This window comes from Agelaius phoeniceus, chromosome 4 (genome assembly GCF_051311805.1).
Source record: "Agelaius phoeniceus isolate bAgePho1 chromosome 4, bAgePho1.hap1, whole genome shotgun sequence".
Lineage (NCBI taxonomy): Eukaryota > Metazoa > Chordata > Aves > Passeriformes > Icteridae > Agelaius > Agelaius phoeniceus.
Genome location: NC_135268.1, coordinates 63,871,009 through 63,896,268, shown reverse-complemented (window position 1 = coordinate 63,896,268; position 25,260 = coordinate 63,871,009). Strand labels below are relative to the sequence as shown.

Here is a 25,260-nt window from a genome sequence, read left to right as displayed (position 1 = left end):
CCAGTTTTGGCTTGTTCTGTGGGTTCTGCTTGCTGAAACTCTCATTCCCTTCTTCCTTTACCACAAAGACTTTCAAGCACTTTTTCTTTTCCTTTGTGAGCCCCATGAAATGGTTACAATCTCTGTATGTTTGTATTGAGGAAACTTATGAATCGTGACTGACCCTGGCATGCCAGACATTTTATAAACACATGGCAAAAATATGTCTTTGGTCCCCAAAGCTTCAGTGAACTTTTTCCCAGGTTTAAAAGAATGCTTATCACAAATTCATGAAATGTGAGAACTAAAATAATATAACCATAACTTGTATAAAGAGAACAATAACCACCTATGACATAATTAAATGTAATTAAATTATATTATAGGTGGTTATTGTTCTCCTCTCCATTAAGCAGATTTCCATTTAGAACACAGTAAAAATTAATGAGTTGGTTCAATATAATAACTATTAAAAACACATATCAATTTGTAATCAAATCAATTTAATTCTTTTTTTTTCCAGCAATGGCGTCTTTTACCTTATCTGGCTGCTGCATATGCCTTAGATTATTTCTCAAAGTCCCTGTTTGGGAACTTCATAGAGTTTTTTGCAGGTGTTTTGACAAAGGACAGGAGTCAGAGACAGGTGAGATGTTTACATATTTCCTCTTCACTGAGTTCTTACTATAGTAATCTGGGAACTGTTAAATGGAAGACCAATTTAGAAGTCTTATGCTTTCTTATGATCAGGAATGATAGAGCAATGTGTCAGAAATATGGGGCATTCAAAGTACTGATTGAAGTTGCATTAGAAAAGCATTCAGATTAGTTTTGATGGAGTGATTAACATTTTATTGATTTCTGTGGGATTGAAGGTTGTGTTCTCTTGCAGAATTTTTCATCATAAATATATTATGATGTTGTAAATTCAGCTTATGACTGTTGTAAATGATTATATAGGGAGCATATATCAAAGATTTTCCGAAAATATCTTAATTCCTGCACAGACTCTCTGAGTCTGACTTGAGTTTGAAATTCAAATTCATGCATTAAAATAAATATTTTTAATGAAAAAAGTTGACTTCTGAGTCTTAGTACTGAATTTTTCATCCACAGTCAGCCCACTGGAAGTCATCCCTTTACAGAGGAAATAGTTTAATCTATGAGTCTCTGTGCAAGGACTGATTCTTATCAAATTAACTGCAGTATTGTGTTTTTACAGCATATAAATTTTATATATTTTTATAATTTTTGGCAATAAAACATTTTAAGGCCTACGTACTGCTGTGTATTGCTCAGGTCTTTCTTAAATCCTCAAGCTTTTTTCAGCTAAAGCTCACTAAATAATTTGTACTGATGGTAGAGTATTTTAATTTCTCCTCTTTGCACAAAACACAGAATAATCTATTTGATTCAGGTTTGATATCAGGTTTTTACCTGATACTTAATCTCTGGATGTCTGCAGTGCAGTCACTAATCTTAGGGGAAACAGTGGCTATGAGGAAAAAGTCATGATAGGAAAGAATCTTGCTGTTAAAATTTTTAAGAATGTAATTCTTATGAATTCCTTTTGTTCTACAGGAGATCTTAAAACAAACAACATCAATCAGGGAGGTGCTCTTAAATAAGCTTTGGTTTCATCAAGCCCAAGCCCAGAATTCCAAATGCATTTTCAGAAGAAGGTCAACAGAGTTAGTGTAAATTCAGGCCACTATGATTCTCTGGAGTCTCTGAGGGTGTACATAAAAATTTTCCTCCTCTTTGCAAAACTGATGCTTAAAAGATCAGTGAGAACTGTGTAAGGCAATTGTCTCAGTCTCTCTGCAGGCCTCTCAAGCCCCTGGGCCAGTTCCGAGTCGGCAGATACTGGGGGAGCAGCCCCACCACGGCCGACTGCGGGGAGACACTCTCTGTGCCCCGAGGGTGCTGAGGGCACTCAGGCTGGTTGCCTTTGCTGCAGCAGAGACGACAGAGACATCGGTAGAAGAGAAAGGGCCGACTCCCAGCAGGGGTTAATCCAAGGTTTTATTAAGGAGTCCCGAAGGAGCTCCTGCACCTCAGGGGGCTTCCTGCCGAGAGCCCCGAGGGCTGTCCCAAGCTTACATTTAAAGGGAGGTGGAAACCAAAAGTAGATAACATTTACTGACCAATAGGTATCTCTGGGGGATGGGTGCTGGGGGGACAGACATACAAAACAGCGTATGGGGCAGGGTTTGGGGGGCTGACCCCTAGCCTCTGGCTAATCACTCGATAACTTGGACCGAAACTTCTGGATAGGGGGCTGGGATGCTGAGTGACTGACAGAGAGCCAGGGTGGGGGTTTGGGGATGATTTCATCCCGGGAAAGGGATAACACAAGTAAAAGGAGGGGGGGGGGTACAGTCTGGGATAAACCATTTGGGAAAAATATGGGAATACAAAACAAACTACTTCGAAGTATTACAAAATATAAAAACACACTACAACAGGCAATAAACTTTAAACTATCCTATTGCTGGCTAGGGAGAGAGATACTGCTTATGTCACAGAGGGAATAGAAGCTTTTTCTGGACAGGCCACTCTCAACCACCTGCTTCTCCATTTTTGGGAGGGAAAGCTTGGCAGGTGGTGAATTAACTCAATGCTGTACCTGCTGGTACAGCTGAGCTAAGATGCACCCATGTGCCCATTACCTGACACAAATTATTGCTGTCTCGTATAGGAAAGTTGGTGCTGAAGGTTCCTCAGTTGTGGCAGGGTTTTTCTGTGGCACCAAAGTGTACACTTTGCACTTACACAGATCTCAGAGACTTTTATGTCTGTATTGCCAGTTATTATTCATTATAAAGCAGCACATGTATCTATGGCTTTAGCTGGTCACCAGCTTAATTTCTATGAAAGTTATTCCTCATTTATAATTTGTTTTTCTCAAAGGCTGATTTGGGACGTGAGATTCATGCTTTATCTGCTGCCAGCAAATCACTGGCATCTTGGACTGCTCAGCAGGCAGCCCAGGAGTGCCGAGAAGCTTGTGGAGGGCATGGTTACCTTGCCAGTAAGTTACAGACACTGCATGCACTGACCAGAAAGAGAATGGTTATTTTGATGTGTTCTTTGTGTTCTGTTGTGCTATGATTTCTAAATTTTAGTAATGTATTTAGAAAGTGTTTTATCCTCATATCCATATTTTTAAATCTTATTTCATACCCGAAGTCTTAAAAAAACCCATACAGGATATGCACCAGTGTTTGGACAGACTGTACAAGTAATTCAGTCTCAGTTTCAAATATAAAGATGCAGATTTTATAGATGAAAATTTCTCTTGGAAGTTTAATGCCACACTTTGGTAAAATCTTTACTGTACAAGGTAATCAGTGAATTTTCAAGTTCATCTGTTTGTAGCAGTAGTTTTAGGTACAGGAATAGACAGCATTTTGTCACAGAATAATTATTTAATCTCTCCTAGCTTCTACTAGTATGTTGCAATACATTAAACTGTGCACTTGTTCTTAAGTGAATCGTCTGGGTGAAATCCGAAATGACAATGATCCAAACTGCACATATGAGGGAGATAACAACGTCCTGCTCCAGCAAACCAGCAACTACTTAATGAGCTGGATGAATTGCATAAGAGGTATGTTTTCATTGTGGAACCTTGCTGCACCTAACAGTGTGTAGCTAATGGAATCAGGAGGTAATTTCATACTGAAAGCAATTGACAGTCATTTAATAATTTGTGGAACATAAATAATGTGCTTCAGACTCCATCATATGGTGCATTCCCAATACAGAAATATTTGCTGCAAGAAATATTCTTTCTTCTGTCTTGCAGCAGCTAGCTAGATGTTTTGCCATCCCTAATCAGGTTAAGCCATATCTTACTCCCTGAGAAGTGCAGTTTAGTTCAACTGAATTACCTCAGGATTGCATCCAGGTCTGAAGAGCTGTCTGTCTACATGGGCAGTCATGACCTTTGGTTTTAAACTAGAAGATGAGAGATTTAGATTAGATGTTAGGAGGAAATTCTTCTCTGCAAGGACAATGAAACACTGGCACAGGTTGGCCAGAGAAGTTGTGGATTCCCCATCCCTGGAACTGTTCAAGGCCAGGCTGGATAAGGGTTTGGAGCAATCTGGTCTAGTGTCCTTGTCCAGGATGGGAGGGTTAGAACAAGATGACATTGAAGGTCCCTTCCAGCCCAAACCATTCTATGATTCTGTGACTCTGTATTGGTAAAGTCATCATAAGTCTGTTTATTGTACTTGGAACAGTTCATATCACCTGACTTGGTAGCAATATCCATCACCACATCTTGTAGTTCTCTAGATTTTGTTTCAGTTTTCCAGGAAAGAGTTTCACTAGCATCTTACAGAGCTGGAAAACTCAGCAGTTGGAGTTGAATCTTATGGGGAAGAATTATAGGCAGTGATGTCAGGTTTTTCCACACTTGTCTACCAGTCCTCTTTTGGCTGGACTAGGCCATAATAAAATAAGTATTATGGTCTAATTGCATCTGGCCTGTCAAGTGTATGCATGGCTTTGTAATAGGCTTTTAGTTCCAAAAAGTCTGATTTCTTTTCTCATAAATCATTTTTATTTTCTCTGGTATTTCAGATAAAGCTCCTTTTGAATCCCCTTTGGGAACAATAAACTTTTTGCAAGACTACCATCATATTCTTGGCTGGAAATTCACAGCCATTAGTGTTGAAGATTGCATGGACTCCTCAGGTAGGCTTCTGCTGTTATTAGACTGATTCTAGAACTTTAAATTCCTTTCCAATGGAAAGGATCCAGAGATTTGAGATTCAACCTCTGCTGCTTATTAGATATTTGTCATATTTGCTGACATTTCTTGTATTACATGCATTTTTATTTACTAAGAACATAGTTTGCATTTCAAAACACATTCAAAATATGCATTTTTGCATTTTTCATATGCAAAAATGAATTTCCCCAAAATTAATTTCTGGAATGGAAGATAGCATCAGGTATTACTTTTTCTCTATTCTTCCCTTAAAATAGCATCTCTGAGTTAGGGTTTTTCACCACTGTATTGCTGTTTTCCAGTTCTAAGGGGATTAATTGCCACTACCTTCTATGACTAAAATAGCTTCTTTTAGAAAACCATACAAGGGATTTACAAGTGTGTTGAAAAGGCATGAATTTCATCTGCTTTTGACTGATGCTTTTTGTTGTATAGAGAAAAATTAGTAATGGTGGAAAAAGAGTTCCCTGTAGTTTTCCTGCTTTACTCTGCTATAATCAAGTCAAGTATGACATTAGATGCTGTTCCCATTTGTGTATCACTGAGCCCAGATTGGCCCTTGGACACAAAAGTTAAAAAAAATACCAACACATAATGAGAGAGCAACAGCACATGTTCTCTCCTCTCATGCAATACCTACTGAACCAGACCATAGTTTAAAAAATGTCTGAATCTGTTTCTTGATCCATTCTGTTAGAAACTGGACTGTTAATCTAAATGCCTTAATTTAGGCAGCATGTGAACACTCCCTGTACCATAAGGTATCCTCTACATTAAATCTTCAGCTGAGAAACAAGCTTCCTGGATTCATGCAAGGACTTCATGCTGAATAACCTTTTACCTTAATAGTTCTAGGCTGCTCTTAGAAATATGACACAATTATGTGCAAAGCTAGTAATTTAAATGTGATTACATTCAGCCACCAGTGAAAACAATGGTGCAAGTCACATGCTTCCTGTAGTTGTGGACTGTCTTCTGTTCTTGTACTCTCAGAAGAGACTTTGTACCTTGCAGGTCTAAGCCTTCATATGAAAAAAAAAAAAAAAACAAACAAAATTTATTCAAGTAAGAAGTCTAAACTGAGCTGTGGATACACCTTGCCTTCCAGCTTGGGATCAGTTTGAAGTGGTGTTTGGCCAGACATGATTATGTCTTCAACTGTACCCTCACAATCTGACTGTTATCCCCAGATAGTTATTGTATCTACATTAATGGAAAAAGTGACATGTCAATGGACTGATTAATTGATGGTTTCACTTTTCATCTCAAGTAACAAAATCTGGGGCTGGCAATAGAATTTTCATGTGACTTCTTGCATCATAACTGTGAATGTTAAAAATTTTGCTTTTTTCTTTTTCATAGTTCCTTTAGCAGCTTATAAATGGTTGGTTTGCTATCTGCTCCGAGAAAGTGACCTAAAAATGAATAAGGAGAAGCAGGCTGGACAAAGTGATTTTGAGGCAAAAAACAACTGTCAGGTAATACTTAATAATCTTTCTTATTTTATTTATTTCTTTTCATCCAAGTCTTTCAATTTCTTTTAGTTTTATCTTCTTTTGTCATAAAGTACAATTTCCTGAACCATAAAGCAGCAAGTCAAATAACTAATAAAACTTAATACCTGACTGTGTGCATTGCATAGAACATGATAGCATGAGGACAGTTACCATCAGTAGAAATCTTCCAGGATATATTCAGGATTCATTTCGCTTCAGAAAAGTTGCAGGCATGTGCTGTGTGATATCTGCAATTTTGATAGCACAACTTCTGAAGACTAAATCTGTTAGTATTAAATAAACTGCAGATCTGATTATTACTTCTCCATCTGCACTTGTGGCCAAATACATAGTGTAGGAAAGAATCTTGCTCTGGCAGGTAGGTAAACTAGATGACCTAATAGGTCTTTTTCATCTCTAATTCCTATAGTGCAAAGTACTCATGAAAGATACCAGACTGACAGCATTGGAACCTGAAAAGGAAACATTGACAATTTACATATAGCAGATCCACTCTCTCACCAGATAGTTTTAACAGCTAGGAATGGCTTAACTCCAAATTTCAGTATTTATCCCCAAGCTCACCAGATTCCTCTACTACCTCCATGAGAAAAATTGGCTCACATCCAAGGAATGAGCACTTGTCATTTGTCATTGGTCAGTTCCCTGAAGATGGCTGGTGTCATTTACTTTATCTGCAAAGCTAAAAAACAGCAGGAAGGAATAGTCAACATTCAACTCTGCACCTAGAAAGTCCCAGCCTGTCTTCAACAGGGGATGATCTGTGTGAAACCACTAACAGGGGGAGAAAATCTTTCCTGCTTTTACCCTAGAAGCAGCTTATAGAGAAATTCTTCAGGGTCAAATCCAGACTGGGACTTGCCAGAAACTCCAGGCTGATTGCCTGTCAGTTAGCCAGGTTTTGGTGAAGCTGGTGTTTGGGCCAGTGCATTAGAATGGTGAGCTCAGAAGTATGAAGATTTCCTTATCTATTATATTTAAAATTCAGAGAGGTTTGGGCACACAACTGCTTTTGAGATAGGTGTAGATATACTTTAGGTCATTAGTTTTTCTTTTCTCTCTACAATTCATCCTCAGGACAGCAGGACTTTTTATTTTAAATGTCATGCCTCAAAAACATTTGAAAATGATTTACAAGCTATGCTTTGAAGACATGTACATATTTGATTTAAAGCTTTCTGGGCATGAAGAAACACTTTTCTATCAGCCCAGTGGTTAACTAATACAAAATATTTGTTCATGCTATGGGGGATCTGGAAGAGATTCCTAGTCTATCCGTAGGTTATTTTGGTTTGGGCACAGTTTGATAGAAACAGTACAGAAGTGCAAGCAATGGAAAGAGGAAAATAGAATTATAGAGGAGAACAACAGGAAAATAATTCTTAATGTTTCATTTGGGATGTTAAGATGCATTTCATTCTGAGTAGGGAATTAGCATATCTCAAAAAAACATCTAGTAATGGGGCAGTCCTCCTTAATGCTGCAGGGAATAAAGGATGTGTATTTTGCTGTTTATAAATGTATCTGAGCTTGGACATAAGTGTGCCACTGGGCAGCTGCTGTTGAGAGAGACAGTGATCTTTGGAATGTGACTTTTTTATATGCTGCAGTGGATCTAAATGCAAGGATATTGCAATTATTTAAAAGAAAAGAATTAAAATAATCAACTAATTCTACAGGAAAAAAATTAAACACCCAAACCTTAACAAAACCAACTTAAAACAAACATGAGTTACATCATTGCAGCAAGTCAGCCAGGACAGCAATGGCATCATATTCCCCTGCTGTTCATCAGCTAGAGTGTTGTCAGTCAGCAATCCATTCCATGGCAGCACATATAACAAAGCTGAAGTACATAAATGTAGACAAGTGTTCCTATGTTAGTACATACAATCACCTAAGGTTATATGCTTTGCATTAACAGTAACTGGTGACTTGTCTTTCTCATCAGATAGCTGGGAAGGACTAGATGAATAGTTCCTTCAAACCATAGTGCAATCTATTACAATCCATCAACAGAATCCACTCATGCTAACATGATCAGATTTTTTTTATTATTTGAAGGGACTGTAATAATTTTTCAATAGGAAGATTTGTATTCTCTTTATAAAACTCTGGATCATATTAAATAAATATAAGCCTACCTTTTTCTTCTTAGATTCACATAGGTTTCTTAACAATCCTAAAATCAGCAGACCTGATTTTACATTGTCTTCTCTCTGATGTAGCTTCTTGATGCCATAAAGCCTGTCTGAAACTGCCAAATTACACTGGTAATAGGCATTCCATCTTACTTCTAATAGGCATTTCATGAGACATTCCATAACTAACCTTTGCACAGACATTGTGGGAAGTGTTTTCTCCTCCTGTTAGAATTTTTCAAACTAGATCATCACACATGAATCAGCAGAACTCCACTAACTTCACCAATGCCATTCTGCACAGGCTGAGGGCTGGTTCTCTGTGTTTTGCTGTATTTTTTCCCTCAGTGTTTGTGTTTTGTTCCTCAGTGTTTTTCTCCCCTGTCTCCTCAGGTGTACTACTGTCGGTCTCTGGCTCTGGCTTTCATTGAGCAGACAGCCTTACAGCGCTTCCACGACTACAGCCACGATCCCAGTGTCCCAGCAGCTCTGCAGCCAGTGCTGAGGCATCTCAGTGCTCTCTATGGGCTCTGGTCCTTGAGTAAACACCTGGCTGTGCTCTACCAAGGTGAGGTCAGCTCCCTGAATGTGCTGTGCACGTCACTTTTATAAAAAGTACAAAAAGTACTCCCTGGCCAGGGCAGGGAATCCTAGTGATGATTTATGTTACAGCATTTTCTTACTGCTTATTTAATACAAAACAATCATTCCCGACCAAATTTTCAGGAGCAGGAATCTGCAGTGAAAAATTAACCTAAAAGTCTCTCTCTTACCTCAGAGATGATGGAGAGAGAAGAAGTTTTCCTGTGATCCAGTGCTTGTGTGAGAGGATGAGGGATAGGCAGCAAGATGCTGTAGTGCAGCTCATTACTGCAAAAGGCTCTGTATAGCTTAGATTAAGAGTTTTGCAGTCAGCTCATTAATGAAATACTGTCAGTTCAATTACACAGGTGCAGTTACTTACTCTTGACTACTGAACTTGGCAAAAAGTTTTTATCAGTGTAATCTTAACTGGTATAAGCTTCTCTGTGAATATTTTTTAGGTGGCTATGCTTCAGGGGAACGACCTGGGAAATTTATTCAGGATGCTATTCTGAAGCTCTGTTACAGGGTAAGCCTGTTTATTGTGATTAAATATATAGTATATAAACACTAAAAATGAGATACATAGCTTACAATCATCAGATTATTCTGTACTTCATGGGATAAGTTAGCAGGATATTACAGTAATGGTTTTTGAATAATTTTCTGTGAAGTTTAGCAACTCACTGACCCTGAATCTAGTCTTAATTTATTTCAATAAATGGAAAACAATATGTCCTACCAAACAACACCATAGCATTTGTGGCCTTGCAATCTTTATTAGAAAGCCAGTGAAATATTTCAACACAGTTCTTTTTATTTAATTTCTAAGTGATTTTGTGGGGTTTTTTTTCTTAACACTAAAGCTTTCCAAACTGCAACATATTCTTTGCAGGTCAGCAGCACTTCAAAGAAGAATCTGGTCATTATATTTTTAAAGTCCAAAATGATTCATGTTTATATGTGTAAACAGCACCAAATTGGTTAAAATGTGTTTAAAACCCCCTAGGTAAAGGAAGAAAACATTTGAAATACAGTCTTTTTTGGCAGTTACCCTGGGAGTGAAAGAAATTGAAATAAAACTAGGCTACTAATTGTGGATTTCTCTTAAATTATCAAAGCTGGTACTTTATGAAAGTAATTTTTATGCTGCTCTCTAGTTCAGCCATAGACAAGTGCAGAAGTTGTCAAATGTGTCTCTTTTGGTTTTAAACAGTTGAAAGATGATGCAGTTGCCCTGGTTGATGCCTTTGCTCCTTCTGACTTCATTCTCAATTCTGCCATTGGTAAAGCAAGTGGAGAGGTAAGAAAACCCATTGTAAAATTTGTAACTTTAATCATGAAGAAGATTATTGCCTGTAATTAGCCTTAACATATTCAAGACATTTCACAAGTACAAAAGAAAAGAAAGACAATTTTTCAGTGGAAAATACTGCCAGAGTTAAATTGATGTCAGCAGAAAATGAACTTTTTCATTTACTGTAGATATACTTCAATGGGAGACTTGTATTGCTGTAGTTTGCTGTTGTGGGCATCTGTGCACTGAACTGAAAAAGGGCTGAGAGAAATTTTTTGGTGTAGTTACACAAAGCTAGAGTTAAGAGCATAAGAAGAGCCATACTGGATTCACTTCACAGAATACTCTGTGGCTGACAGGGATGGATGTTCAAAGAGAACACTGGGAAACAGATGAAAAAGTGAGGTGTGCTTTTCCTGATGTCTCAGCTGTTGGCAGTTTAAGAGATGTCTCATGCCATAGGTTCTGTTTGTATCATTCTCTTTAGTAGCCACAGATGTAGCTATTCTCCATTTTTTCCCATCCATTTTCAAATTCAGCTGTCGTTTGGCTTTTATCACACCATCATTTCTACAATTTAATTATGAGTACTTTTAGAAAATACTTCCTAGTCCCAGTCCATATCTATTTACCACCTATGGAGCCTTTTCATTCCTATGACAGACCTTGTTTTCCTTCTCTGTGTATTTTCTGCTTCTGCCATATCATTTCTGAAGTGGCATAACCAGACCTACAAGCAGGACTCGGGGTGTAGGTGCACCATGGAGTTGGCTACAACAGCTCCTGGTCTCTCTCTTCCTTTTTCTTTTTACATATTTCAAGATCTGTCTTTTTTCCAAAATCTCAGCAACCCAAAATTCTTGCTTACTGAGCCAAACCTACTCATCAGGGCTGAGCTGTGGGATAACTATTCTGCAGAGGCCAGTGTCACAGCACAGTTTGGGTTGTTAGTTTGGGTTGGTGTGGATGGATGCTGCAGACAATCCCTGGAGCCTGGGGAGCCTGCCAGGATGTTTGACAGGAATGCTGCATCAGACTCCGTGGTTTTCAGTATTTCATGTGAATTCTTGTCTGAAGTTGCCCCTTGTTCCCATGGTGATCCAGAAATACAGAGGGCAGAACAGATGTTTCTAAGCTGACCTAACACAATGATTACTTTGTTAGCAGTCTTTACAAATGAGGCAGGAAAGGCTGGCTGTACCTATCCAGCCATCTCCTAGAGGGTTGTAATCATTACTGGAAACTTTGTTTCCATTTCTATAAGTTTTTTGAGGATTAAATTGATGCAAGAGGTCATGGGAGGGGAGCTCTGAAGGTAACTCTTCAGAGAAAGAACATAGTTTCTTAGAATGTTAAAAGTATCTCTATTGGCCAAAAGCCCATTTTAACACATTTCTCTGGCTCTAGCAGAAGCTGGGAGCAGATGCTTTAGGCAGAAATGGAAAATATGGTACAAGTACACAGTGATCCATTCCTAGAATAGTATCCCCTCTCCAGCAGTCACCTGGAGATTTCTTATCAGTGGCTGATAAAGTTGTCATGATGGATTTGGCTGGCTCTTTATTGGGTACCTCTTAGCTCTTACAAATGCAGAAGCCATAGAGACTTATTATTATTAGATATTAATATTAGGAGCATAATATATGAGAAATGCATGTAGGAATCTAAACACTTCCTCATACACTTACTTTTTTATAAATTCATTGAATCATTGAGAAAATAATTTTAATCAGTGCTATTCAACCCATGTTCTATAAAATTCAGGAACGTTTTCTGAATTGCCTGTAAGTCTGTGGTTTTCAACTTGTGTAAATATTTACACAACTGAAATTCAAAAAAGGCTGCCAATCCTTCACTCAAAATGCTTATTAAAGATCATTGTCTCCTGGCTGTCTATGTTTAATCCTCTATTCATTGATAGCTTTGCACCTTCTAAGAACCAATGCAAACATTTTAGTAAAAATTACAGTATTTTAAAGAATAGATTATCCAAGTACAACAAAAAGGTGAATTTAATTCAGGATAAATTGTGTTGTGCTGCAGTGGAGTGCCTTGCACTGTAAGCCACAGATCATAGTTAGAGCTGAAGAAAGATTTCAAATTTTTTTATAGGCAGCCTTAAGCCCTAAAGAAGAATTAAGATTCTCTTTAAAAGGAACTTTTGATGGTGTGGATAATTTCTCCATAAAAGTGAATCTTAATCTCAGCCTAAATCTGTGAAGGTATTGCCACATTTATTTCAGGATTAATTAAAACTTGTTAGACAATATTTAATCCAAATTAGAATGGAATAAGTAGTTAACATTAGGCATGTAATCAAGGTAAAATATATTTAATATTAAATGTATTATATTTCAGTATTTATTTATGTCATCACAGATATTTAGAACCACAGCATCTTTTGATGAAGAAAAAAGGCATTTCACTTTACCTCACTGACTGCTTTTGTACTACATTATTATTTTGCTACACTGTGCTCTCTTACTGCTGAAAATATGTTCTTTCTTTTCTGATTTTGCTATAAAGTTATTTAAAGTTTTAAGCTTTTGTTAATTATGAATTAACAAATATTGTTAAAATTCTACTTTTGCAAAATTTGTTTCTTTTTAACTCTTCCGCAAAAAAAATTGCAAATTAGTAAAATGACAAATAAGCAATCTGCTCTCGAGAGAAGAATTTCTTATGCTCAAATCAAACAGTTCACACTGGGAAAGAAGTTCTGTTCCTTTCCAGAAGTGTGTTCAAACAAAGATAACAGCAGCTGTCCATGAGTGCTTTCAGACACAACCCTCAGGTTTGGACAGAACAAAGATTGGCTTAATCTAATCTTGTTTCCAAATTTCTACCTTTGATAGTACAACTCCTGTCAAGTTGAAAACCAGAGATAATAAAGGTTTCTGGTTTCCTGCTCTTATCCAAGCATGGTCTAAATGATTTATACAGAAATCTGATTTTGAAATTTTGTGCTTATTGTTCTGTTTGTTCTTGCCTGTACATAGTTATTCACATTTTTTATCTAGAAATTCAATCAAAATCTCATTTCAGGCAATAAGTTAACTTAATAATTTGTCTTGTGGAAGTTTTGTTTCTTCTCTGTGCATTAATTCTTTTTAATTATTATTTTGCAGTTATACAAAAATATGTGGGGAGAGATCCTTCAAGGCAACAAAGCTCTGAGCAGACCTTCATGGTGGGCAGAATTTTGCATGAATAAACCTGTTATAGGCAGGCTGAGGTCAAGATTGTAAACCAAACAGCTTTTAAGAGTCTGGATGGGCCTGAGATGGATACCTTGTGACAGACATCAGGAGGAAATGAGGCCTCATGAACGCTGAAAATGGAAGGGATTTTCACTGAGAGGTGCCAGGTTTTAAAATAACTTTGAAATCAAGTCCAACTTGATCTGAGGGACTGTTAACTTAATAATGACAAGATCAAGAACAACACATCTGCACACTATACATATTTACTCAATTAAATTTTAAAAAATGAAGATTTATTTTAATCATTGCTTTGCAAAGTTTATATTAAAAAGATTTTCCAATCACTCTCTTGTTGTTATTTTCATATTCCAGAAGGTAAATAATTAAAAAAAACCATTTTCCACCAGGGATTATGAATAAGCTGATAAAGGCAAAAAAAACATTAGGACAGGCTGGACAAAACCTGTACTAACTATGATTATAGTGAGAGAACATTGGGAGAGCATCTTTCCCTCTGCTCCCCTGTCCTCAGATTGCAGAGAACCAACCTGTATTGCCTTTCAGAAGACCAGAAAGGAAGAGGTCAGCACAAGCAATGGTTTCAGTGTCAGCAGAGGCAGCTGTCTGTCCTTGGGGGCACAGGATGTCTCTGGGAGCTTGCTGGCTGCCCCAGTTCTGAGGAACCAAACAGAAACGTGGCAGTGTGGAAAGATGGCTCTGATTAGTGGCACACCCTGTGTTGTCTTAGCTCAGAAGTGGGAAATTGGAAACAATCACACTGTTAGCTTTTAGCTGGAAGGAATGTTCTTTCAGTAAAGATAGCTTCTTAGCCAGACTAAGAGTAGTCTTTAAATGTTAATAATTTTACCACGTCACGTTCAAGGTCAATTAAGAATTATCACCCTCAACACACTTCAGTTTAAAAACAAAAAAGCCAAAGAAAAAGTCTGAACTCCTATGGCTGTTGTTTATAGTCCCATTGGAAAAATGGATAAAAGTTATCCTGTTAAACTGTATTTTTTTTCTTTAATTTCTTTTTCTTCACCAGAGATAGTCAGTGTTGCCTGTGGTTTTTCTGCCTCTATTCTTTCTTCTTTTCTAATGAGGTACCTTAACTCAGGATGTCCTGATAGAAGCTCTTTTTCTTGCAGTTGAACTGTAGGAAAGTTTAACCTTCTTTGCTAACAAAAACCAACCCAGTATAAAGTGTTTATTTTCTTTGAACTTTTTTGCCTCTTTTAATAAAGTCCAATAGGTGGCATCATCCTATGGAAGAAAAAATAGATCAGTTAAACAGCTAAACATCTATCATTAGATGTTATGGAGTCATGGGGTATCCTGATTATCTTTAGGAATTTTCCATATCAATGGGGCATCCAACAAGTGTCTCTGAAGGAAAGAGGCAGAGCTTGTAATGGCCAGCATCCAATGTGAACACCAGGAACTCTGGCAGTGAAAAAGGCAAATGGAGAAGAGATGCCATGCTGCATTAAATGTAGTAGCATGGATCTGCCAGTCCTCATTCTGCACTATCAATGCTGATCAGCAGCATTACTCTGCTGTCATACATGTGTGTGATTTCACCATTACCTCTGAGCTCCCCATAAGTCACTCAGTCTTTTCTTGCCTCCTTCCCCACAGCTGGGAAACAGCTGTGTGTAAATCTTGTGTATAAACTGTAAGTCTGTTTATGAGGCCTTGGTAGCCCAGAAAAAAGCACAAAGGTGTTTGGCATATAACTTAAGCCAGCTTCATCCCAATAAAAAAAACACAGCAAAAGTGTGTCACAGTAGCAGAGACCTGGAGACCTGGTGAACCACAAGGATACTCACCAAACACAAGATAAACAGACACCCAGACACCCTGTAAAAATATATCCCTAGGCCCTTCCTGCTAATCTTCTTTATTATGACTATTCTGGCAACAGCCAAACTCCCTGATACAAGCTGTGCCTCTCTCTGATGATAAGGACTGACAAACTGGCAGGAAAAAGTGCTGTTTGTTCTGAAAAGCTTTAACTTCAACTAGAGCTAGCACAGCAGAGGCTGCACCAGCAAGGACATGATTATGGGCAGGCAAAGTGGGGTGCTCAGTAAAATAGCTCAGTTATGGACCCAAAATATGAAATGTCACAGCCTGCAGTAAGCTTGGACCTTCAGGGGACCCTTGGACACCTGGCTGATGGCAGGAGTTACAGACCTGAGCACCAAAGCTGTAATAAGTAGAAGCACTGTGAGGCCTTGGGCATTTACTCTTTAAAAAATCCTGCATCCCTGGGTGCTGGTGGCTGCTCCCCAGGGCTGCTTGCAAGCTCAGTGCTGGTGTTCAGCAGCTGTCAGGCTTTCCATGCTGCAGCCAAGGCTGTCACTCTTTCCTCTGACACCCAGTACAAAGCCATGGTGCAGCAAAGGCAGGCTCATTCCCTGGGCCAGAGCCACTCTGCACTCAACATTATCAAAAGTAGTGTTTCCTGTATGAATACCTGGATAACTGTGGATCAAGTTCTTTAATCAGGTATGACTATGAATTTCTGATCTGTATTTTTAGCCAGATCTGTGTAATCAAATGAGAAGAATTTCCTCTGAAGTCAACAGCCAAAGGCTCCAGAGATTTTCTATGTCCAGCTTCTCAGAGCAGGAGAATTTGTAGCTTTGAACTTGCAGAGCTGCAGCATGGAAAGAGAGAGATGTCATGAAATTTGGCATCCAATTATCTACTAAATCATAGGGCAATAATTCAACAACTACCACAAGATGTCATTATTATATGCAGTTTCTTCCTCTTTGTAGAACATTAAATAAAAGAGGCCTCTGGCAGAACAGAGAAGTCATTTCCCTCCCATTTCAAATGCCAAATAAAGTTGGATGTGTCATTTTATCTTGGTTGGGGAGCTGGGTCAAATTCAGTCAAATAGCTTCAGTCCAAAATTATTTGGCCTCAGGGATCCATCCTTTTAGGCTGCCACGTGAAGGCACCAGAAAGCTGAAACAAACAGGCCTGAAAGAGCCTTAAAACTGCTTCCCCAGGGCCCTGTGCCCTGCTCCTCTCCTGGAGAGTGGCAGTTTTCTGCTTTGTGACTGTCAAACCACCTGCCTGCCCAGGGTATTTCAAACCAGGTATGCCTTCTGTGTGCTGATGTGACTCAAAGCAAAAAGGTTTTAACAGAAAGACTGAAATTGTTTATGTGTGCTAGAACACTGAATGCACACACCTTCCTTGCTGATGTGGCAAGATAAATACATGAATATTTCACATCACCTTTTTAGGAGTGCCTTGTGGGTCAGGTGGAAACCTGGCCATGCTTTACATCTGCAGTTCCGTGGATGTGGATTTAGAGGTGCTTGTTTTCTGCAGGAATCAGTAGACTCATATGCTGCTCTTTCTGTCTGAAAGCCTCCTTCCCACTGCAATTAATGATTTATCCCACATTCTGCAGGGATGCAAGTTCCTCTTCTGTTTGCCTTTGTTCATATATTTTCCTTACTGACTTATTGTGTTTTCAAACACAAGTGGTGATTTCACACCAGCCCGTGCTACCATCATGAGCAGTCTGTCTCTCTGTTCCAGCCATGTGGACATCACAGGGTGTCCTCTGCTAGCCCCACACCTTCACAGGCCTCAAGGGTTTGTTATTCTCACTTCTCATTAGCCTGAGATCACAGTGAGATCATTTCAGCTGGGCTCAGGGCCTGAGGAGCACCACGGGCCAGGGGAGCTGCTGCATGAGACATCCATGTGATGGTCTAAGCTGAGGCACAGGCTGCAGCCAGGGGGGGTCAGCTGGGTCCCAGCAGGCTGCACACAGCACTGGCACTGGCAACAGGGCCACAAAGCTTCCTTCTTCTCCAAGCAAGTCAAGTGACAGGTTAATGAGAGACAGCAGAGCATTTCACATCAGTTCCTTTCAAGGCAGAGGGAGGTAAATGCTGAGAAAAGCAGTTCTGCTGACTACCTTGCCTTGTTTTATTCTCAAATGTTTGCAGCCTGGTTGTGATTGTTCAGCATTGCCTCAGCATGAATCTCTCTTAAATGAATTCAAGTTCCATCAAGAGTTTCTTCAGTGTGTTTGTCACATAATAGACTAGTAAGTGTGTGGCTAGAAGAATTCCCAGTGTATTTCCTGAAGGCAGTTTCCACATTTTTACATTTTTTGTTTGGTCAGCCTTAGTGTAGAGCATCTGCTGAGCTTTGCATTAGTCTCCAAGGACCCAGCATCATTAGGTAATAGCTTCCTTTACCTGCCCATTTTCTCCCATCCTCCTGCCCTTCCCAGCTCATTTCACTTGTCATCTTCTCTCTACTCAGAACTTTGCCAATTACTTATTTTTGCCAACCTGTAAAATATTCATTGTTTTTCCTTATTTTAAGCAAAGGATATTTTTAAATTACATGTTCTTGGATAGAGAAAATGCTTCAATTCATAATGTCAGTTTTTTCAGAGGGCAGCATATTTGTCATGGAGTGGTAACCAGGAGTTAGAAAACAACCTGGAAGGACCAGCATGGATCTGGAGTTTGTCCTGTGGCTGTGACTGGGATGTGACTCATGCTTTCCACATGTGATCCATGGGCCAGGACAGCTTCCAGGGCATCCAGAGGAAAGCCACCACACTGCCACTGTATTGTAGAGCAGGTACTGCACTTGCCACCTCCTCACCACTCCACAGGGCTTTTGGGGCAGCCTGTCCACAAGCAGTGGGCAACTATTGCCTGAGAATGAAACCTCTTTTAACAGTGTTTTGGGGGTTTTATTTTGTAAAATGTAAGAATCAAAACAAAAATGTATAGACAGAGATAATTTCCTATGGCAAAAATATGAGCTTCAATGAAATGGTTTGTAAAGAGGCAGAAGAAATATTCAACAAGTGGCTCTGAACTGTATTTATGTGTTCTTATCACTGAGATGTGATGAAATACTTTCCAATCCCTCAGTAACCCAGAAAGCTGTTAAGCAACACATACTATGGTAAACACAAAAATCAGCAGAGCCATGTAAAAAAAAATGGGGAAGACTTGACTGGCCTAAACACACTCATTTATCTTATATTTAAGAGTATCAAAGAAATTGCACCAGGCTAGAGTTAGCTGTTCTACCAGCATTTTAAAAGGCAGAAAAGTGACAAACTTGATTCTATGAAAAACAAACTAATGGAAAACCTGAGGGGGGATTAAGTTAATAAAATAATTACCATATAGCAATACAAAATCAGAAATTTTGTGGAAAATACAGTTTTTCAGACAAACCTAATTTAATTCCAGGTATTCTTAAACTTTGATTTTTGCATATATGTGACATGCAACATAGAGCTGAAGAAAATCAGCATTCTGTCTATCAGCAAACACACTCAGGAAGCCATCAGTGGAGAAATCATTCTCTGTGCTTTAGGGATGTTGTTAAGGATAATCCTAAACCTGCCACTGCTTATTATTTTCCTCAGTGAGCTGGAAATAATTTTAAAATCTCTTCTATTAAATTGTGCATAATTGGTGGACTGGTAAATTAGGTGAGAACAGATATAATCTGAAATGCTTCGTAAATTTAAACCAGATTGGTTTTGCTGACCCAAGTGTGCAACATCTCCTTCAAAAATATAGGGATGAAGAGAGATTTTGTCATCCTAGGCCAGACAGAGCTGAGGGAAGGTGAGTGCTTTTCTCTCTGATGTATTTGGGAGAGAACTGAAATTTTTCTAAATGACCCAGGAGTGTCACGGGAAGAGTAAGAAAATGCAGGATCATTATAGCCCTAATACGATCAGAGAATTGATTCTTGTCCAGTTCTCATGTTACAAAAGCCAGCTCCAAATGCCAGCCTGCCTGGGAAGTGGAAACTGTATTGTGTGTGAGTATTCATCTGTGCCTGCAGAAACCATATGCCAAACTCCTGCTTTCCTTACAGGGTACAACGTAACAGAAAGGAGCCAAAATACTGAATTCAAAGCCAGAGAAAGGTGTGGTACAACAAGAAACTGAACAAACTCAATGTTTAGCATGTCAAAGAGGAGCTTAAAATTTGGAGCAATTGCAGTTTTATAGCTTCTCCAAAGTGGAGCAAAATGTTGTATGTCAAAACAAATATAATTTGTGTCTGATCACTGGGGAGAGATTTAAGGGTATGGTTTACTTTGAAGGAAGGTTTGTGCATATACACATTATTTGGGATGACCAAACCATGGTCTATGGTTTTGTTACATGCTGTACCAAGATCCTTTAAATCAGAACAGCTGGTGCCATATGAACTGCCCTCCAAAAACATACTTGTCTGAGTGTCATTAAATAATGATTTTTTTTTCTAAGCCCACACAAACACTTGGCTTTTTCCATCCAGTTTATCAATGATGAGTGTTTGCAAAGTCCAGAACTGAGCACTGGCTGTGTTTCACTAGTGTGAGGGAGAAGCCAGGAAAAACACATCTCCTGGGGAGTATTCCCAGCTGTAAATTTATTTTTGACACATATAGGATGGAATTGGGTTTCTGTGCTTGTTTTGATCTCCTTACAAATTCTTATTAAAGGGATGTCTTCCAGCCCTGCAGAACTGCATATCCTGTTCCAGTCCTAAATCTGTGGGTGAGTCCTGCAGCCAGAAGTGTGGGGCACTGGGACAAACACACCAGCGCCTCAGACACTCAGCAAGCAGCAGCCCAGTTCTTTGCTCAGTACATAAATATTTGCCTGGTTGCACTATGCTCTAGGGCAGATGAAAACCATGTATTTTTTTCACAGCCATCAGTTGCAATCAGTGCTGTTCACCCAAGGCACAGCCCATGGGCACAGATCCAGCCAGAGCCACTCTTTGCTCTCCCTGTGGCAGTCACCAGGAGATCCTTTGGAGGTGGTGCAGGGCTGTCCTGCTGTATCCCACTGGAGCAGAAGGAACAGGTTCTTACCCTGCACAACCCATCGTGGTCACAGAGAGAACGTGTCTCCAGGGATTTTCCCTCTATCTCTTTGGATCACTTTTTGCTTTGGATTAAATTCAAGCAAGTTCTTGAACGGGGAGGAGAGAATGAAAGAAAATTTTACCTTTCTAATGGCCAGGTTGTCTGTTTTGACAAAGAGGAAGGCAATAGGCCACAGAATTGCTTATTTTGGTTCTTTTGATGGGGAGGGAGAATTAAAGAAAATTTTACCTTTTTAATGACCACATTGTCTGTTTTGACAATAAGGAATGAAATAGGCATGGAATTGCTTAGCTATGTTATAATTTCTCCTCCTCAGAGTCCAAATTTCTGGTGTCTTCTCATTACACTTCAGTTGTGAGGACAGTTCAACAACAAAAGTTGGAGTATTTGCAGTTTTATTTCTGTTGCCAGGCTCTCTGTTCATTGTGGGAGGATTCCATATGCAACCCGATATGATTTTCCTCTGTTAAGAAATAGTCCTGGCAGTAAACGGTTTGAGTCATCTTTCTGTTTGCTTGACTTCTCCCATAATAATATTATTCAAATCTTGATTCACCCCCTAATCTCACAAGACAGGATTTTAGATGTTTAAAGAAAAAAAAAATTCTTTTATTTTTTTTTCATTTTGACCTAAGAAAGCTCAGAGTCAAAATGCTCATATTGTATTTTGCTTTAATTAGGTAGAGAGCAAAAAACTTCTACAGAAAGGCACATTCCTTAGAAGGTCAGTCTGCAACATGATTGATTACAGCTTGTTTTAGTGGGGAGGAATATGGTGGCATCATCATTAGTAGTGAGGTGTGTCTCACCACTTCTCAGAACCATCATTTCACCTCTGAACTAGCAGAGACATTCCCTCATGTGTATTCAAATTCCCATTCAGGGATGCAACCAAGATAGACAATTACAGGTCCAATAAAGGCTCACTCATAGATGTTCCCACAGCATAGGAACTGAAGCAACTCGAGTGTCATATGGTCAAGTGCTGTTCTTCAACACAAGAATAATAGCTGTGTTAGTCCTGAAATATTACATTCTCTTCAATACAGATCCAATGTTAAATTGTAATTAACTTCTTGAGGCAGGCAGGCATAGATCTTGTCTTAGAAATCTAATACTTTTGCATCAGATGTTTTTGTAGATTCTTGGTGGACTTGTAATGAACAAGAGGGGAAATCACAGCCCAGGGTCCCACCGTCCTAAATGCTGTACACAAACAGATCTCCAAAACACTGCAATTTAGAGAGAAGACAAGAAATTATGCACTTTGAACAAATCAATCTGTCAGTACTGGTGAGACTATGTGCAGCAATCTCAATGCTCCATTTGCCATTTTTAGCCAAAATTTTCTGAGACCTTCCTAATTTGGAAAAGAAGCTTTATGTGAAAAAGAGTAACCAGTGCTCAGCATCCAGAATGGCATGATGGAGCCTGGAGTAAATATCCTATCAGCAAATAAAAGATTTCAAAATTAGGATTGCACCATGATGAGTTCTGAAGACCAAGGGTTTACACTTAATGAAGGAATGAAGTCAGTGGAGAGACAAAGAAAGCAAGGGGCAGCCAAGCCAAGTCCTGTGCTAAGAGAAAGTGCAAATAATGTCTCATATTGGCATGGAAATGATAAGGACAGAGGTGCATTTTCCAAGGACAGAGAAAAATAAATAATGGGTACATACTTCTATAAGTATGTTTGAAAGGGAAGTCAATAGTTTTTACAGAGAACTCAAAAGAGTTTTAAAGTCTAGAGATAGTTTGGACATAAGAACAAGGCTGGCTGATGGTGAGCTTTCATCCACACTGGAAATCTCTCCTTAAACCACTGCTTTAAGTAATTACATCTGTTAAACTTTTTGTTCAGTTATTTTTTTGCTTCCATATGTATCTAGGCAACACCTGGAATAATATTATTTTCTAAAAACTTCTAAAATGCAGTGGTTCACTGCAACATGTTGCAACATTTCCAGATACAGATTTCATACACACACAGACACACACTTATTTACAAAACTCAACCCATGTGAGTGTGTTCAGAAGCAAAAATAAATTATTTTAAGCAGGCTTATGCAAATCGTTATCTTGCTGGTTGCTACTTTCTGTCAGAATTCAGCCAAAAAAAAATGTCTAAATGTAGGTTAGCATGTATATTTTTTTAAGAGTCATAACATTATCACAGTAATCATCTCCTTATGAAAGCGTAATGAATGGCAAAGAGATAATAAGGAGCTATTTGTAATATGGCATATTAATTAGAATCATAATAAAAGTTAATAAGATCATTATATCAAGAGTTACACTGTAAAATGTGGGAAAGGGAATTCTCTTATTACAGTCAAGAATTACAGCAGAACTGTGAGCATACTTTACATTTTAAGTTCATACAAAAAAATAATTTGGTAAATCTAATTTTTGTAATGAAGTTGCAGTTATATTTTTGAGTCACATAAGGGAATTCCTGTTATTTTATCAAATGCATCTTACAGAAGATATTACCACTTTAATTACCTCAAGATGTTTAGAGACATTGCCTCTTAATTAAAAATCAGAGGACCTAATGGCAGTGGTATGCCTAAGAGCTCAGGGAAATCATTTGTTGATCTGTGGTTGCTATGAGGCTATTGAGAGCTATAGATTGTCTGTGGATTAACATACAGCTATGCAAACTATAAATGGTTAGAAAAGCTTGAAGGTTTCATGCAAACTCCATGTCAAGACATACACCCTCTCTGATTACTGAGGCAATAAAATGTGTTTTAAATTATTTCATTGTACTGTTTCCACACTTCAAAGCCAAACTCTGCCTAAACCCATTCCTTGCATTTGTGACCTATGCAAACTCTGCTATGTCTCATGCAGGTCATGGTGGGTGTCTATGGCACAACAAGTAAGTCAGGGGTTAAACCACACCAAAAAAACCCAAACCCAATTGTGAACAGTCATCAGCAAGCAGTGTTCTCTGAGGCAGGGAGTTTCAGCCCATGAAGCTGAGAGGAGAAGAGCAGGCAGTGCCCTGTGCATGGGAAGCACCTCCCCAGCACCAGGGCTGTGCCCTGCCTGACCCTGTGCCACAGGAACCTGCAGGCAGAAGAGCCAGGGCAACAGCCCCATCAAAGTGTCCCCATAGCATAGCACAGGCCATGCTGGTGAGTCACCTGGACTTGCAGCTTGGGAAATATCTTGTTGCTTTGTTTTCTTTGAAAATGTCTTTGTTTTCTTGTCTTGAAATGTCATCAGGTATCTGAGTAAAACTGATCAATTCTGTCAAAGATCACAGGTATGGGTCAAACCTGAGCAGCATTTTTTAAGTCACAAGGGGAGCCCTGAGAGGATGGGCTGTGCTCCAGCCTGGCACCAAGCCCAGGTGTTAGGCACAGCCTGAACCCACTCCCCAGCCCTGGGGTTTGGCAGCACCTGCCCTGCCCCAGCCAAGCAGAGCATCTGCACAGACTCCACTGAAACGTGTGCGTGACACTCCACAAACACAGCCCCCAAACTGCCAGGACAGCCTGTGGCTCTGCAGCACGGCTTAGCTGAAAGCAGAGGAAGAGTGCACATGAAAAACCTTTTGATTTACAACACAGTGTGACCAGAAGCATATTTACAATTGCTTAAAATTGTTTACACAGCAAAGTAACAACTGACGCAGCTGTTTCCTCCTCCTACCAGTCAAATTCATTTTTTATCTTTTTTGCTATTTCAACATTTTGGTTTTTTGATAAAATACATTCTACCATACTGCTTTACTGTCTCCCTTGTTTTGCCTCAAGATTTAAAGATGCTGTGAAATGACTTAAGGCCCAAATGTTGATGAGTTGGCATGTGTACCATGACATCTTCCTCAACAGGGATTTATAGGTGGAATATGTCCTTTGCAGGAAGCTCTGCAGAACACAGGAAGAAAGTTGTGTTTAGAGCTGCCACTTGCAAAACTAAACAATGTCCTCCAACAACATTACACCAGAGGCTCTGTATGATGAAGCAAAGTCCTGCCTTGCCTACCACCTCTCTTAAAAATATTCCCATCTCCAGGAAACAACATCTCAGAAAGTGCCATCCATCTGTTGCCAGCTGGCATTTTTGCCTCAGTAGAAGAGCCAGAAGACAGACAAAAAGGCAGAAAATCAAGATTTTTGATCTGTGCTCAATTTAGGTCCAATTTGAGCAGTTACTGTGGGTTTGTTTCTTTTTTGACTTCCCACAAAAAATTCCTCAGAAGATCAGCTGCAGAAACAGTGCTATGTGCTATTCTAGAAACTGCATTCCAGAATCCTCCTACTCCTTCAAAACTGCCTCACTGTTGTGTCACAGGACCTCAAAGGTTTTACATCCAGGTGAAATGTGGACATGAGCCAATGCTGTTCATCCCCTTTCTTCTCTCTTCCCTTCATCACTTGCATGTTCCCATCTTTCTGTAAGCTCATCTTCCTGTCCCACAGCAATGCAGAGAGCAGAGCTGTATCCATCATTGTCAGTAGCCCATACTGGTGAGCCACAGGCACGTGAAGCTTGGCTCCAATCTTTCTTGCAGCAAGGTTTCTTCTGCTGGAACTTTAATCCACCCTGTCACACCCCACTTCAAACCTCTAAACTCCCAGTACAAGGCATTGGCATGCAAAGCCACATAATGAGGTGGGAGCACTGAGCCTCAGAGCAGGTGACAAGCACACCTATGAGCCTGCCTAGTCAGAGGGGACCAGGAAATCACATCATGTGATGATGAAAGGGCATCACAGAAGGTTTGCAGTGCTGCACTGAGGTTTTCTGAGATGCACTGACCAGAACACAGATCCCTCTGTGTCAGCCTGGGTTCCTGCACTGAACCTGTGTTCTGTTTCAGGAGTTCTCATGCCTGACCTGTATGAAATAGAAAAACAAGAATTTCAGTCACCATAG

The 25,260-nt window shown here is 39.3% G+C and overlaps 1 protein-coding gene across 4 annotated transcripts in view; it reads left to right on the top strand.

The window, feature by feature from the left end:
* Nucleotides 1-13,807, top strand: part of ACOX3 (acyl-CoA oxidase 3, pristanoyl) — a 32,539-nt gene extending 18,732 nt beyond the window's left edge. For all 4 annotated transcript variants that reach the window (XM_054633176.2, XM_077177763.1, XM_077177762.1 and 1 more), the window contains 9 exons: nt 503-625; nt 2,893-3,013; nt 3,473-3,592; nt 4,573-4,686; nt 6,086-6,201; nt 8,775-8,949; nt 9,425-9,492; nt 10,180-10,266; nt 13,389-13,807. In XM_054633176.2, the coding sequence (XP_054489151.2) occupies nt 503-625; nt 2,893-3,013; nt 3,473-3,592; nt 4,573-4,686; nt 6,086-6,201; nt 8,775-8,949; nt 9,425-9,492; nt 10,180-10,266; nt 13,389-13,508 (1,044 nt within the window). In that variant the 3' untranslated portion in view covers nt 13,509-13,807. The remainder of the gene's footprint in view (nt 1-502; nt 626-2,892; nt 3,014-3,472; nt 3,593-4,572; nt 4,687-6,085; nt 6,202-8,774; nt 8,950-9,424; nt 9,493-10,179; nt 10,267-13,388) is intronic.
* The last annotated feature ends 11,453 nt before the right edge of the window (nt 13,808-25,260 follow it).